The 15,275-nt window shown below is 40.5% G+C and overlaps 1 protein-coding gene across 8 annotated transcripts in view; it reads right to left on the bottom strand.

Moving 5' to 3' along the window:
• Nucleotides 1–11,561: 11,561 nt before the first annotated feature.
• IQSEC2 (IQ motif and Sec7 domain ArfGEF 2) overlaps nucleotides 11,562–15,275 on the bottom strand; it is a 367,046-nt gene continuing 363,332 nt past the window's right edge. For 7 of the 8 annotated variants that reach the window (XM_089692958.1, XM_089692961.1, XM_089692959.1 and 4 more), the window contains 2 exons: nucleotides 14,895–14,944; nucleotides 11,562–14,114 (listed from right to left, as the gene is read on the bottom strand). In XM_089692958.1, the coding sequence (XP_089549084.1) occupies nucleotides 13,209–14,114; nucleotides 14,895–14,944 (956 nt within the window). In that variant the 3' untranslated portion in view covers nucleotides 11,562–13,208. Of the gene's footprint in view, nucleotides 14,115–14,894; nucleotides 15,069–15,275 lie in introns of those variants that run through there. The other variant, XM_089692965.1, reaches the window with a different exon arrangement.

Raw genomic sequence — 15,275 nt, 5'->3', positions numbered from 1 at the left:
TAGAATAGGAGCAGAAGCCTGAGCTTACAGTGTGGAGGAAGTCTGAAAGAGTGGGTGCCAGGTAAGTTAAAGATCTTGTTACAGGTATCCTGGGAATAAATGAGCATTTAACTCTTGTAGTGAGAGGGAAAGAAGGGCATACCTTTTGTCAAAATATTCATCTTTTACATTTTCGAGAATACCAATTTTGTATTTTTTTCCTTCAATGGCAAAAGTCACTCTTCACTCCACAGCATCCTCCTGTGCTCTCTTAGTGAAAGTTGCAGCTGAGTGAAGGAATATACATTCAGGTTGGCTCAAGGATTTGTGTACTGACCTATTTGCATTTTGGATCTGGTGTGAGAACCATGTACAAAGAAACATTTTCCTAAAGCTGAAGTTTAGGTATGACAGTTTTTACAATGTAGCTACCCACATGGAAGAGAAATAGATATCCAATCTCTTTTTTTTATAAAATGTTTTATATGTGACATATATTTACAATATATATTGGCCTACGCTAATATATTTTAACATGTATTCTAAAAAAATTAAATTTAAATATATTTTCTAAACGCATATATTTAAAAAAAATATTTTTAAAATCTATTCTTCAGATTTTTTTTTTAAATATAAAAAAAGTCATTTTAACATATATATTTGTAAATGCATTCCAAAAATGTAGATTAAATGTATTTTCAAAGACATATATTTGAAAATGTATTTTAAAAAATATTTTTTAATATATAAAAAAGGCATCTCAACATACAATATATGCAGTTAGGTCCATATATATTTGGACGCAGGCACAATTTTATTTTTTTTCAGGTATTTACCAAAACATATTCAAACTATAGTTATATAATGGATATGGGCTGAAAGTGCACAATCTCAGGTTTAATTTGAGGGTATGTTCATCCAAATTGGAGGAAGGGTTTAGGAATTATCTCTCTTAAGAGTAGTCATCCCCTCTTTTTCAAGGGACCAAAAGTAATTGGACAATTGAATATAATCATAAATAAAATGTTCATTTTTAATATTTTGTTGAGAATCCTTTACTGGCAATGACTTCCTGAAGTCTGGAACCCATGGACATTACCAAAGACTGGGTTTCCTCCTTTCTGATGCTTTGCCAGGCTCTAACTGCAGCTGTCTTCAGTTGTTCTTTGTGGGTCTTTCTGCCTTTTAGTTTTGCCTTCAGCAACTAAACTGCATGCTCAATTGGGTTGAGATCAGGTGATTGATTCGGCCATTGCAGAATACTCTTCTTTTCCTTCCAAAACACACTGCAAAAGCAACAGAGGAGCTTTTGATCATTGTCCATCTGTACATCCAATCAACTTTGCTGCATTTGGCTGAATCTGGGCTGACCGTATATCTCTAAACACTGCAGAGTTCATCCGGCTGCTTCTGTCACATCAAACACCAATGACCAACTGCCACTGGAAGCCATGCATGCTTATGCCATCACACTGCCTCCACCATGTTTTACATATGACGTTGTGTGCTTTGGCTCGTGAAGTGTTCCAAGCCTTCTCCGCACTTTTTTCTTCCCGTCATTCTGGCACAGATTAATCTCAGTTTCATTTGTCCAAAGAATGGCAAAAACCATCTAAAAAGCCAGACCAGTTCTGGAAAAGCAAAGTCTAATCTGGCTTTTCTATTCTTCAGGTTTATGAATGGTTTGCACCTTGTGGTGAACCCTCTGTATTTGCTTTTGTGAAGTCTTCTCTTGATTGTAGACTTGGACACTCTCCAGTAGGTGGGTGTATCATTGTTATTCACTTGTCTGGATGTTGTGAATGGGTTTTTGTTTACCATAGAGATGATCCTGAAATCATTCATCACTGTTGTCTTCTGTGGACGTTCATGCCTCTTTATGCTGCTGAGCTCACCAGTGCGTTCTTCTTTCCTCAGAATGTACCAAACTGTTGATGTGGCCACTCCTAATGTTGCTGCTATCTCTCTGATGGATTTGTTTAGTTTTTGAAGCCTTACAATGGCCTGTTTCATTTGCATGGACAGCTCATCTATGCATGATGTAGGTTCACAACAATAGATTCCAAATGCAAACACCACACTTAGAATCAACTCCAGACCTTTACCTGCTTAATTGATGAAGAAATAAGGAAGAATCAACTCCAGACCTTTACCTGCTTAATTGATGAAGAAATAACGAAGCAGTAGGCCATACATGGCCATGAAACAGCTTTTGATTCAATTGTCCCATTACTTTAGATCCCTTGAAAAAGGGGGGATTGCTACTCTCAAGAGCTGGAATTCCTAAACCCTTCCTCCAATATGAATGTACACACCCTCAAATGAAACCTGAGAGTGTGCACTTTCAGCCCATATCCATCATATAACTATAGCTTGAATATGTTTTGGTCCATACCTGAAAAAAACTAAAATTGTGCCTGTGTCCAAATATATATGGACCTAACATATATATATAATTTTTTTTTTTAAATATATTTCGTCTACATGGGTATGTATGTGCCATACCCATAGAAGCTAGAAATGACTGAATGACTGGAAGCTAGAAATCCTAGATTGTAAGCTCGAAAGAGCAGGGCCCTCGATCCCCTCATGTTTTGCATTGCATTGTTGTTGTTCTATCCCCCTTTGTAATGTACAGCGCTGAGCAAACTATTGGCGCTTTATAAATACTGTATAATAATAATAGGCACTACTGTGACAGTGATCTGCACCAGCTAAATGTTCTGTGTTGAGCGGCCAGCCTGCTGCATTGTGATCACTCAGCACAGCTATTCAGGGAACACTTTACATTCAGTAGGAAAATGCAAAGTGTTCTCTGGATTGTGACATCATCTCTCCACCTTGTCCAAAGTGGTGATTTCCAGCTTCCATGTGGATCCCGCAGGTATGGCACATACATGCTTCCATTAATCCAAGCTGGTAACTATGTAAAAATTGCCATAGCTAAACTTCAGCTGTAACACCTGTCGGTACAAACACTTGGTATGTATGAAAAATTCAGGGAACCCTGGCTCCAGAAGAAAAAAAAAAAAAACCACAGAATCTGCCACTGCAGACTACTCCTAACAATGCTAACTGCCATCATTTTAGCACTAGAAAGCAATGCAGGCTCAGCCAGGATCTGGCATTTTTAAACAGGAAGCACAATGGCAGCCCCCATATTTCTCTTATGACTTTAACCCTTTCACTGCCAGGTCTGTACATCATATGGACCTGACAGTGGGGTGTTTTATACACAATTGTGTATAAAATGGACAGGCAGACTCCTGCCTGCCAGGTGGAAGCAGCCAGGTGGGCCCGCTGCCACCGATGCAGTTTGCATTGCAATACATCTAATGGATCATTTTTAGACCCTGCATGTCTCAGTAAAGAGAACCTGTCGCCAAAAAATCATCGCAGAGGAGACTTTGTGTCCCCTATGTGATGAAAAGTAAAAAAAAAAAAAATATATATAGTTACAATCAAGATCACCCCCCGCCCCCACACATGCACACGTCAGGGCACCTCCATGTGAAAACTTTGATTGCATTATACATGTTACATATCGCCACATACGCTGGAGTGAGAGCAATCATTCTAGCACCAGACCTCCTCCGTAACACTAAACTGGTGCCCTAGCCCAGGTCTCTGAAGCGTCATCTATAGAAAACATAGGGTACTGAAGTTTGATACAATTTCATAGGCGCACACTGATTTAAGGTGTGGCATGTTGGGCATCTATTTGCTTGCCAAAATCTTATCTTTATACTTTTACCAAAAATGTGGGTCATTTATTGCGTTGGTTTGCCCTAAATTTCATTTTAGTGTGATTTTTACGGAAATTGTGCGTTTCTTAGACCTATGCAATAATATCGTGTGACATAAAAAAATTGGAACTACCACTATTTTATTCTCTAGGGTGTCTGCTTTCAGAAAATATACAATGTTTGTGGGTTTGGTGTTCTCTTCAGGCCTAAAATTATTTTAACGTGTGCAAAAAAATGCAAAAACAGCTCTGGCAGCGACAGGGTTAGGCAGCGATAACCCAATCATAGCATGCATACCCCAATAACCGGTAACAATTCGTTTTCCTCAGGGCTTTTTTTTCTCAGAGTAGGTGCAGAAACTGCCCACCTGTAAAGTCACCACTTGTCTCCTCCCCTACCAACCTCCAAGCTCTCTCCATTGGTTCCACCTCCTACCCACTTCCCAGTACCGCCCCTTTTATAGAATACAGAACCAAGTATCATTTTGTGGTGTGGTGTTTTGTGGTAATTTGTATATAATGTGTTGATAACATGAAAAGCAGTAAAATACAGTAGATCTCTTGCAGCCAGCAACAAATGATCCCCCACACAATAGAACCCCCAGAAACAATGGACCCCCCCCCACAACAAAATACCACCCCAGTAATTATAGACCCCCAGCATGGAAAAAAGATCCCCATCAGGGACAATAGATCCACCAGCATCAATGGACCCTCCAGCACCCCTTGTCATTACATACATTCAGTGCTGGAGGTGCCAGAACTGCATTCCCCCACATTCCCACTGAAAAAAAGCTCTTGCTGCCGTATAAAATGTTGAGAATATCAAAGGGGACTTCCTTTAGGTTCCTGTCATACTCTAAGTTTTCTGGATGGAATGGGGAATGGTTAGATATTAGAAAAAGTCAAAGATTCTAAGACCGGATTGTTTCTTTCTTTTCTTTTTTTTTTGTGGATCAGGCAGTGGTGGGCTGATCAAAGAAAAAAGGGGGAAATGATTCTTCCATCCAAACAAATGAGGTGGATGGAGGAATCCATCCTCCTCATTATATCTTGACAGTAGGGACTCCTCCGCTCTCAGAATACTCTGATCAGCACTGACTTCTCTCGAGAGAGAATGTCCATAGATGGATCACAATTTGGCCAGTCCTTGCTGAACCGGTCAATGTTGATCCATCTATGGCCAGATAAAGTCCCCACTGGAAAGATTACATCGCTTTTTGTCCCAGTGATAATAAATTGATGAGAAATTCAAAATTTTACAGCTGTCATTGAAACAGAAGGTGAGGAGAAATCTGAAGAAGTGGTGGCCCCTCACTTGGTATCAGTTTAAAGACATTTTACATACGCCTGTGTAAGCCCTCATCAGTTCCATTTTGCCTAGTCAATGGTTTTGCTGTATGATTTGAAAAATATACACAGTAAAGGACACACATTAAAGAAAACACACAGTAGAATACACACCAGTAACAGACTTTTTTTTTCCATTTCTGAAGCATTAAATATACACAATATATACATTTGGGTTTCATATATACTTCATAGGTTTTCTTTTATCCCCTCCCTCCATGTCCAAGACAAAAATAAATCAGTCCCAAAATGGGTATAGAAATACCTAAATAACATAATCAAATGATGAAAATAAGGACAAGATACCTGTCCAACAGAGAATTGGCCCATTTCTTCCCACCCCCACCCCCCAAAAAAAAACATTCCCACCCACGTGGCACAGGCTGGATAACCATTCCATAGGAAATATTTGTCATATATAATCTATACACACATCCAGAACTGTACAGCAGTGATGTGCTTGCAAGCAGCACTCCACAAACATGCTATGAGCTTACAGAAGGGAATAGAAGCCATTGAGAGAATTAAAAAAAAAAATTGTATACGGTATATGGATTTCATGTATAAACGTATGTAGGGGAAGGTGGGGGTAGAGCTTCAGTTCTTGCTGATCATAGCAACCAGCTTTCATTTTAATTGCACTGGAAACAGAAGAAAAAGCTTCTGGTTTTATGGACAGGAGTCTTACAAATGCTTTTACAACATCTGACACGCTGAGGTCTATGTATAAAAATATTTACTGTGTGAATGTGTCAAAAATTTGTTCAGGTGCAACAAAGCCTCATTCTAATTCGCTTAATACGTTCATTGCCTAGGATCATCAGTGCCATCTAGCGGAAGGTTTTCTGATCAAGGTATTTTAGGTAAAATGCAACATTATTACCACTATGTGAGGCTGACAATCTTGGGGAAGCAAACATTAAGCGAATTACAGTAAAGATTTGTTAAGCCTGTGCTGATGCATTTGCACAGCATTTTATTTACACAGACCCCATTGTATTTACTGATCTTGTCTTTGAGCAAAATACATTTATGCAGAGATAATTCTTAAAAGAAAATAAAAAAAAAATAGCATAATAAAAATGAATCTGCCACCTGCTTATAAACATCCTTTAGGCCATAAACTACTACAGTGGTTGGCCGATTTTGGTTCTCAAACCCTAAATGGCCTGTATTACTCTTACCAATGAACAACGTTCTTTTTACCAATCTATGGTGAAATGGACATACAGTGTATCACAGACTAAAGCATTGCACGATGCACTGGTCCTGATTGGCATACAACTTTCTTGGCATTTTACTGAGATTTCTGAGACCAGGCGTATAAATCCATCTTCCCAAAGAATGAATCAAAATTTGTGTTGCCTTCTAAAGGTGGAAATATTAACAGCAGAATCTCTTCAGAAAGATGATGGTGAAGAAAAAGGCACCTCCCATGGGCCATCCCAAGTATGGTTCCCAAGTGCCTGATATACTGTGATGTGCACTGTTTTTGTCAGGCCTTGTTTGCCTAAACATATACCCCAGTGGATTTTATTCTCACATTTATACGGATATTTTATTTACAGGCATTTTTTGCTGGCTTTTGATTTGTCTTTTTTTTTTATAGTAATGTTTAAATTAGGCTTTCTTACAATTTAAAATTTGTTAGTAGCACCTTAATTTTGGAGTGCCTAAAGGTGAATTCTAGACAAACTGCTAGATACACAGTTGAAATATACTGTACAGGAAGTGTCTTGTCTCCCAAAAGGCTTGTGATTCTTTCTGGACACCTCTGTGATTTCCCCACCTTCGTCATCAAGGAAGGTGACACCTATTTCTCTGTTAAACTCTAAAGGCTCGTTCACACCATGATGCTGACAGGTAATTTTTTCTGCAATGGCACAACAAAATCTATTGTTTTCTATGTGCCCTGTTCACACCACAACACTAGTATCACATGCAGATTTTTTCTATGTAGGTATCTGCAAAGTGCATAAAACTCATTAAGGCTAGGTTCACACCTGCACACGCACAAGAGCCCATTTATTTGAATTGGCAGCCGTGACCCAGGTCCCTGTACTATTTTTGAAATCGAAGCCTGCACGGAAACCGAGGTTCCCAGTACGGTTGAGATTTCCAGTGCGGGCATTGTGTCATTAGGGTTAATGGCACCCACCCACGGGTCCTGCATTTCTCTGTGAGGATGGTTGCGCCTGCCGGTATTTGTGCGGGTCCCACAGCGTCACCACCTGCACAGATGAGAACCTAGCCTTACCAGGGGCGGACTGACCATTTGGAAACTCAGGCACTGCCCCATGAAATGCCCCAGGTACCTTTTTCATAGGCTTTTTTGAGTTTGGGCAAGGGCACAGAGGCCCCATGATCCCCTATTGCCCAGGGGCCCCATGAGTTGTCAGTCCGCCCCTGAGCCTTACTGTGCATGAAAACTGATGTGTCTGCAAATGAAATCTGCGCATCAGTGTCCAGCAGTTTTTCTGCATATTGGGTAAATGAAGCCTAAAAAGACATTTTTAGAAACAGGGTCGCTTTAAGAAATACTCTGGTATCACCTCCCTCCTCACAGTCAATTGACTGGAGGACCAATACATTGCTAATTCATTCCCCTTTTTCAATTTACGGGGAATTTTCTGTCAAGCTACAAAACTACAATAAATGTTTTTATACCTGCCCATGGTTCCGCTCTAGAGCTGACCAAAAATGGATCAAAATTTAGACAGTTCAGTAGGGGCTAGCCAACTTTGACCCATGTGTAGCCATTCCAGTCCAACTTCTGGAACTGGAAAACTTTTCTCAGATAGCAGCTGCAGCCACTGTTTAGTGTATTCTGTGAGCACTTGGATTCCTTCATCCACCTTGCTTGTGTGAATAAAGGAATCTCAGAGAAAAAAAAAAAGAGACCTGACCAGCTTAAGTCTAAGTTATTACGATAAAATCATGTTAAGGTAGATGTTTGTACTAACAAATAAAACCCAACGCCAGCTTAAACTTTTTTTCTTTTTTAATTCGGGTAAAAGTCAGAACTTGGGTCGCATTTGTACTGCTGTCTGACTTCATTGTGAAGATCTCTTCTCATTGTCTGTTCCAGGGACACAAGGACAAAAAATGAGGGTGTTTGTTACTGGGACAGAAAGAGAAAAGTAGCACAAAACCCCCAAAAAACTCCCCAGGTTATCAACTAAATGTGCTAACTTGCACTGGATTCAGTGATAAAAACCTAATAGAGGTTCCCCCTGCCCTAGAAAACTCGAAAATAAATTCCTGGGTTGCATTGGCCTTTTAAAAACTTTATACCTTGTGAGGAACGCAGGGCGAAAATTGCCCCAGCTGATAGGGTCTACAGATCAATGTCCATTCTAATATTGCACGCCTTAAGGATATTTCTTTAACTTGAACTACAGTCACATGACAGATACTCTACTCAGATATTTAGGCCAACCAAGTCTATTTGCATTATATGGAGCAGACATATAAACAATCATTACAAACAGTGTTTTTTACTCTCACCCGCTGTGTGTCTCATGGTGGCAGAGTTCTCCACCAGCCATGACACTGAGGTAACATGGGGAGCTTTGCATTCTTGAAAGCCAAGAGTTGTCATAGTGCTAGAGCAAAGGAAGACTAACATTCATAGGTGGCTAAAGGTATAAAAAAAAAAGTAAATGGCTAGGTTGTGTTTTTTGCTGCATGCAATAAAAACATGATGTGTTTGAGGGGCACCAACAGACTGGTATTCTTCTTTTTATAATTCTTTTTTATAATGTAAGACAAGGGACTTAATTCAGACAAGGGACAAGTCATGGCTCCTGTTTTCTGGGACAGCTGCCAAAGGGAAGCTCCCCCACCAAACAATACAACCAGCTGGGACTCACCCAATGCTCCCCGATGTGTACATCCTACAAAGCATAATTTACATCTGCATATTTGGAAAGGGACCTTCATTCAGGTCTGATACTTTCACATACTTGAAAATATTCTAGAATTATGTCCAGGGACAACTTCCTGCTGAAGTGTAGCTGCGCTATTGATGAAATTGCCTTGGGGGATAATGGCACTCATGCCATGAGCATCTTTACTACTTCCCATTAAGCAACAATTGTTTTTAATTAAATATAACAATGACACATATTACAATGACTTTAAAATCTAATAAAATATTGAACGCTGAATTCAAAATGCAAACAATCAAGACTTTTATGGGTTAGATCTCTTGGTGCCTGCAGACACCAGACCATCCAGATCCTTTTGGAATGGAGATTTCAGACAAGAAATGTCATATATGGCCAGGCTTAAAAACATTAGTAACAGGTTTATTATTATTATTTTTTTTTTTTTTACATATTCTGAGAAACAAGTTATTAGCTGACTGGTTTAAACATCCACTGATTTTAAAAGTGACACATGTGCAGCACAATGTTTGAAAATTGTCTTTCTTATGTCTTTCTTAGATACAGGTTTGTCCTCTTACTAAAACATAAGCAGAACTCCATAAGTCCTGCATATTAAACTGTGTTAAAATGCATCTGATCAACAAAATGTTCAGCACATTACAGTAGCTGGTTCCCTTGTTGCTAGTTGTTCTGGAAAACCCCTGATGACTTAATTGTCATCACATTTAAAGTGCATCTCCCCAAGTCACAAATCTACTCTATGGCTTTAAAAAGCATTACAAGAATATGCATTATTCATAATGAAGTGGTTTATAAAAAGTTACTGAATACTGATAATTGTAAACTGCAATCTATATAAATTAACATTTTGGAACACTCTCTTAACTGTGACTAGTCAAAGATAAAAGTATTTGCCCACCTAAAACAGAAGTATGACATTTGGGGAGACTTAGCCAAGGACCTCGGGTATATAAACATTCATGCTGTGGTACCTTTCCGGAGTGGGGAGTGCTTTGTACAGCCAACACTGCAGAGCACAAATCTATATTTAAAGGTTGTTGCTGGATGCTTAAATCACATGCTTGCCTTTTGTATTTCTTGGATACTCCAGTGTTGAATTATCCCTATCACTATTTACAGCAGTGTCCAATGCATTAAAATAAATGTATGCCATTACCTGTTATGTATTTATTTTTTTTGTTTAATGTGGAATAACACTTTCAATATGGCCTTTTTAGCAGCAGAATGGAAAAAAGTATGTGGATACCCCTCAAAATTATTGAGTTTAGGTGTTTCTAGTGAAGAGTATTGCTAATGCCACAGCATACAGTAAATTATTTAGACCATTACTTCCATTTTCGGGAAGGTCCTTTTCTGTTCTAGTATCAAACCAAACTCATCAAACCATGCCTTAAGGAGCTGGCTTTTTCCACAGGAACATAGTCTGTGAAGAAAACCAGCTTCATAAAATCATCGTTTTGATGAGTTGTGGGTGGAGAAGTCAAGCTGACGCGCACAGCCTTAATCGCTACCCTACTAAACATCCTACTGATGAATCTCAATGGCAATTGTGTGCCCGGTCTTCTCATTTAACATCTGTACGTAAACACCCAAATGCTCTTTGGGCAGAATGGGCACATATTCTAACAGACACACTCCTAATTTCAAAAAGAGGGCAAAGGGGGCCTCAACTCCCTTGGTCTTAGAATGGGATATCCAATAAGCTCATATAGGTGTGATGGTCAAATGTCCACAAAGTTTTGGTCATATTGTATATATTACTGCAGGAAAACCTCAACACTGGAGTCTCACAGACTTTAAAAGAATCAGCAGGGGATCCATCCTTAAAAACAGGTCCCACAAGGGAACCGTTACATGGAAATTACACATCAGCATAATTGCATATATACTTTTTCTTTGTAGGGTAAAGGAATATTTTACTTCAATAAGCAACACGGTTTGCAACATATAGGTTATCAGAAATCTAGAATACATTTTGAAGTTACTTTCTCTCTAATAAAGAAGGGAGTGTTCACACAGAACTGAAAATGCTGCAAACTCAAATTCATATGGAGAGATTATATTTTATATTACATCTTATACAATGAGAGTTGGCAAACCACAGCTGTGCCTTGTTAAATGTTTCCTTTGCATACATGAAATATAATAAATATCTATAATAATACAAAGAAAAAAAAAAAACCTCCTTTTTTCTTATTTTTTTGTTTCATCTTCCAGCATGGTATAAGTGACTGCTAGTCTTTTGCAACACAAAAGGTCATTCTGCTAACAGGTAATCACCTCTTTTCTCAAGTATAAAAATTGCTGCCTTCATTACCTTATAAAAGAGAAGTAGAAAGTGGTCATATAAAGGCGACTTTCTATTTCAACACATGCGTCAGTTCACGAAGGAGGGAATTGTACAGCATCAAAAGATATAGGACACCATCACATTGTGAGGGGAGATCCTGAGAAAGTATCATTGTGGTACTATCATACTGGGATTGAACGTAAGTAGTTCTCTAGTTCCCAACAATTTGTTCACTCCAAAACTTGGCAATGAATGAGGTTGGCTGTAGACACAGCTCCTGGAGCAATCTGGAGGCAATTCTGCATTTTAGTGTTGCGCTTGATGAAAAATTATAGCAAAAATGATAAACTAAAAAGTCAATTGACATGACCGACAAGAACAAACAGAGGAGTGTCAAATGGAAGGTGTCTAACAGACATTTAAAAAGAAAAACATAGTACAAAGTGTGATTTGTTGCATTGCTTTTGGCAAAAAGAGCTAACAATCCCTTTTAAAAGGTCCAATATGTTCGGTGATCTAATACAAAGATCACAAAGCACTGTGCAGGCACCCATTTTGCATTCCATTATAGAGATCCAGTGCAAAGCTATACCTACCATGCATTTTGGCTTTAGGAAGAGACGTGCATACCCTGTATACATCTGGGGTATACCTTATCTTTTTTTGTATAGAAGATTTAAAGTGGATCTGTTGCCTACGCTCATTGGTGGCAGCCATTCTGTAAGCTTACATGGTGACATCACTGAGACCAGAGTCACAGTTTGGCTGCTTTCAATGTGCACCGGCAATGGGGTCCACTCTGTGAGGCTGTTTAGGTGCATTTTGCTGGGTTAGCTGAAATTTTGTGGTTTGTGATGCGCTGGGATGCGTCATCCTGAAAATCTTCAGGTCATAGAAGATCTCAGAAATTGAAGCAGACATTCTACCTCGTACAAAGGATATTACACTTTATATATTTTCTTTATATATTTATATATATATATTAATATAGACATCTCATCTCCATATATAGATCTCTTTGTACATTTCTGTTTAGAAATTGGTAACTGATCAAGGATTGTGCAGTAAAGGGAGGGCACAAGTGACTTTTTTTTGTTGTCTATGTACACCATTAATGCTGTTAAAGGGGTCCATTCTCTGCATCATTTAGTGGTTTATACCCTGGACTGCACATACACCAGGAAGAGTGTAAAATATAATAGTCTATAAGATACAATGCAGAGCGCCCCTTTGACACAACAAGCAGATGGCACTGGGAACATGTGGCAAACCTTCACATTTTAGTCATGGGGAGGTGAAGCAGAAGCTTTGTTCTGAAGCTCCAGAGCCCCCAGAGGTTCATTCTGCACTCGTAGCCACCTGGCTAGTCACTCTTACATTCACAGGCCCCTTTAGCAGTAGCAGCAGAGTCGGGCTTGACCCAGCAATCCCATTTTCTTTTGAAGTACACAAGCATACTCTCACCACACATGCCTTCACCTTGCAGGAGCATTAACCTACTCAGAAGATATCAAAACAATCACCGGCACAGCAGTCTCCACTAAAACTACACAAATCACTCTGGGGTGTCACCTTTTTCACTAAGCAATCACCGTCCTCCTAAGCCCTTTTGAGCTGAATTAGCTTGGGGCCTTGTAACAGAGAAATTACCCAAAAAAAAAAAAACAATTCCTGTGCAGAGAAGGAAATGGAAGGGTGGCGATTACATCAGGGCTCAGAACTCTGTCCATCTTTCTTTACATGCCAGAAAAGAGTTCCAGTGAAGTATCACCGCTCTGTCCTGGTAAGTGCCGAAGAGTGTCACTATAGCTGGGGAAGGAACAACGGGACTTTAGATGCAGTCCCCCATGTGCATGCTGTTCCCCCATTTCAGTTCCTGCACTTTCTGTATGTATGGTTGCCCCTTGCTGTAAACAAGAGGTCGGCCAGGCTCTCACACCACCGTACTGATTCTGTTGACTGGTTTTTGTTTTGGATTGCCTTGGGATGAATTTGTCCCCATAGGGTGATGGGAAGCATGCTGGGGCAGAGGGGAAGTTGGAGGCAGTGGAGAGTGAGGAGTTAATGGCGTGTGAGGTGTGTGTGGAGATGGTGGAGGAAGAGGAGGGTAAGAAGGATGTGGTGGGATAGGTGACAATGGTGAGCAAGGGGACTGGTTATGCTGCAATGGATGTTGCGGATTATACTGAGACTGTGGGGGGCGTTGCTGTTGAGGGGGCATTTGAGAAGGGTGATGACTAAAAACAAAGTGCTTGGGGGGCTGCTTCTGCATGGATTGGTGCATATGCTGGGGGAAAGTGTGTGTCATGGCATGCTGGGGTGCAGATCCATACATAGGTAAGGGGGACTGAGGCTGGTTTGACGGGTGTCTGCCATGCAGGGTGTATTGTGGGTGGGGGGAGCTGGGGGTCAAGGGTGGCCCTCCCACAGCTGGCCTCTTTTGCTGGTTTGGACGCTGCAATGTGAACTGAGCTGAGGATGGTGGCACGTGGTAACGATGAGAAGGTGGCTGAGGAGGCTGCTGAGGTGGCGCAGAGGCTGGTGGCTGAGAATGATAGGGTGGTGGGGGCTGAGCTAGCGGCCCCTGGTTGTGGCAGTACTGAGCATGAAGAGCCTGGATCTTGGATTGTCCATCAACTCCTGGTGGAGTGTGGGGGTGAGGTGGCAGTGAAGATGGAGGCAAATTTTGGAAAGGTCCTTTTCCTCTTTTACTTCCAAACAGAGATCCCAGGAAAGAGGAAGAATTGGAGACAGGTCTAGGAGCCTTGTACTCCTCAGGAGGAGGAGGTGGTGGAGCTGGAAGTCGCTGATGAGGACGAGGGCTGCTAATGATAGACCCCTAGAAGGTGAAAAAAAAAACAATGCAAGTTAGTGCCAACTCTATGGGTACATTACAACTACATGCACAGCTAGACCTACTCTCACAAAGTTAAAGGAGTCAGGCCATCCAAACTGATATTTTGGTTATAGAGCCAGTGAATCATAATAAGGAAAACCTTTGTAAGTCGCCCCACCAATAGAACATCGAGTAGCCTCAGGGCTAAAGCCACATACGCACGAGCTAGCCACCTCTCGGTGGCAAAACCAGATTTCTGCTGCTGTCATCCGCAACAGACCAAATCGATCGTGCGAATGTGGCCTAAGTCAAGCTATGGCGAGAACTCACCTGCTTCTATAGTATCCCTACCTTGCTTGCTGAACCTGTGATATGCCACTTTTTTACTGTTTCCTTTTCAGTGAGTTAAAGCTTTTTAGGCAGCATAAGAAAGGGCTTTTAGTGATCCTATTGCTGGCAAGTACCTAACAGTGATAGGATCATAAGTCTAACATGGTCCCAATGCAAGTCTCTGTTTTGTGGTCATTGCTGTAATGTATCAAAACAATTCAGCATGGAGAGTGGCAGGTGGAAGTGGAAGTAGCAGACAGATATAGAGAGAGTGTAATTAAAAAAAAAAGGTGGGGAATTTTATTCAACTAAAATATCAGCTATTTGTGGTCTGAACCTTCAACCTGTAAAACAACATAATGAACGTAGCAACTAACCAACACACCGCAGAGCCTCTAGTTAGGAGGCAGACACATTACAGCACAAAACATGCAGCTTGGTCCCATCACTTACTTCAATGGTGCTGTCCAGAGATCCAGCGCTGTTACGCCTCCCTCTCTTACCTAAGCACCAAGTTAGTAAGAAGCAAGCATTAAGGGACAGGAGGAAGAAGAAGAAAGAGGTAGATATGATGGGTAAAAAGGTGGGCAAGAAGGAAATGCCATAGGATAAACAAGGTAGGACTAACTGATAGATTCAGATAAGTGAGGACAGATGCATGCGCATGGGAATGAGAACACACCAGGTAGAAGGTAGACAAATGTAGATAACAGTGAGAAATATGAAACACAGAATACAAGGCATGCTGCCTGGATACAAAGCACATCTTTTACACCCCAAGGGACTACAAGCTGTTGAGAAACTGCCTGCTGTACTGCAAGTTCTCTAGCGACA

The sequence above is a fragment of the Staurois parvus genome, unplaced genomic scaffold (genome assembly GCF_062004578.1).
Source record: "Staurois parvus isolate SC_StPar_1 unplaced genomic scaffold, SC_StPar_1.0 ptg000608l, whole genome shotgun sequence".
NCBI lineage: Eukaryota > Metazoa > Chordata > Amphibia > Anura > Ranidae > Staurois > Staurois parvus.
The sequence above is the reverse complement of the archived record's forward strand: the minus strand, read 5'-3'. Positions and strand labels throughout refer to the sequence as shown.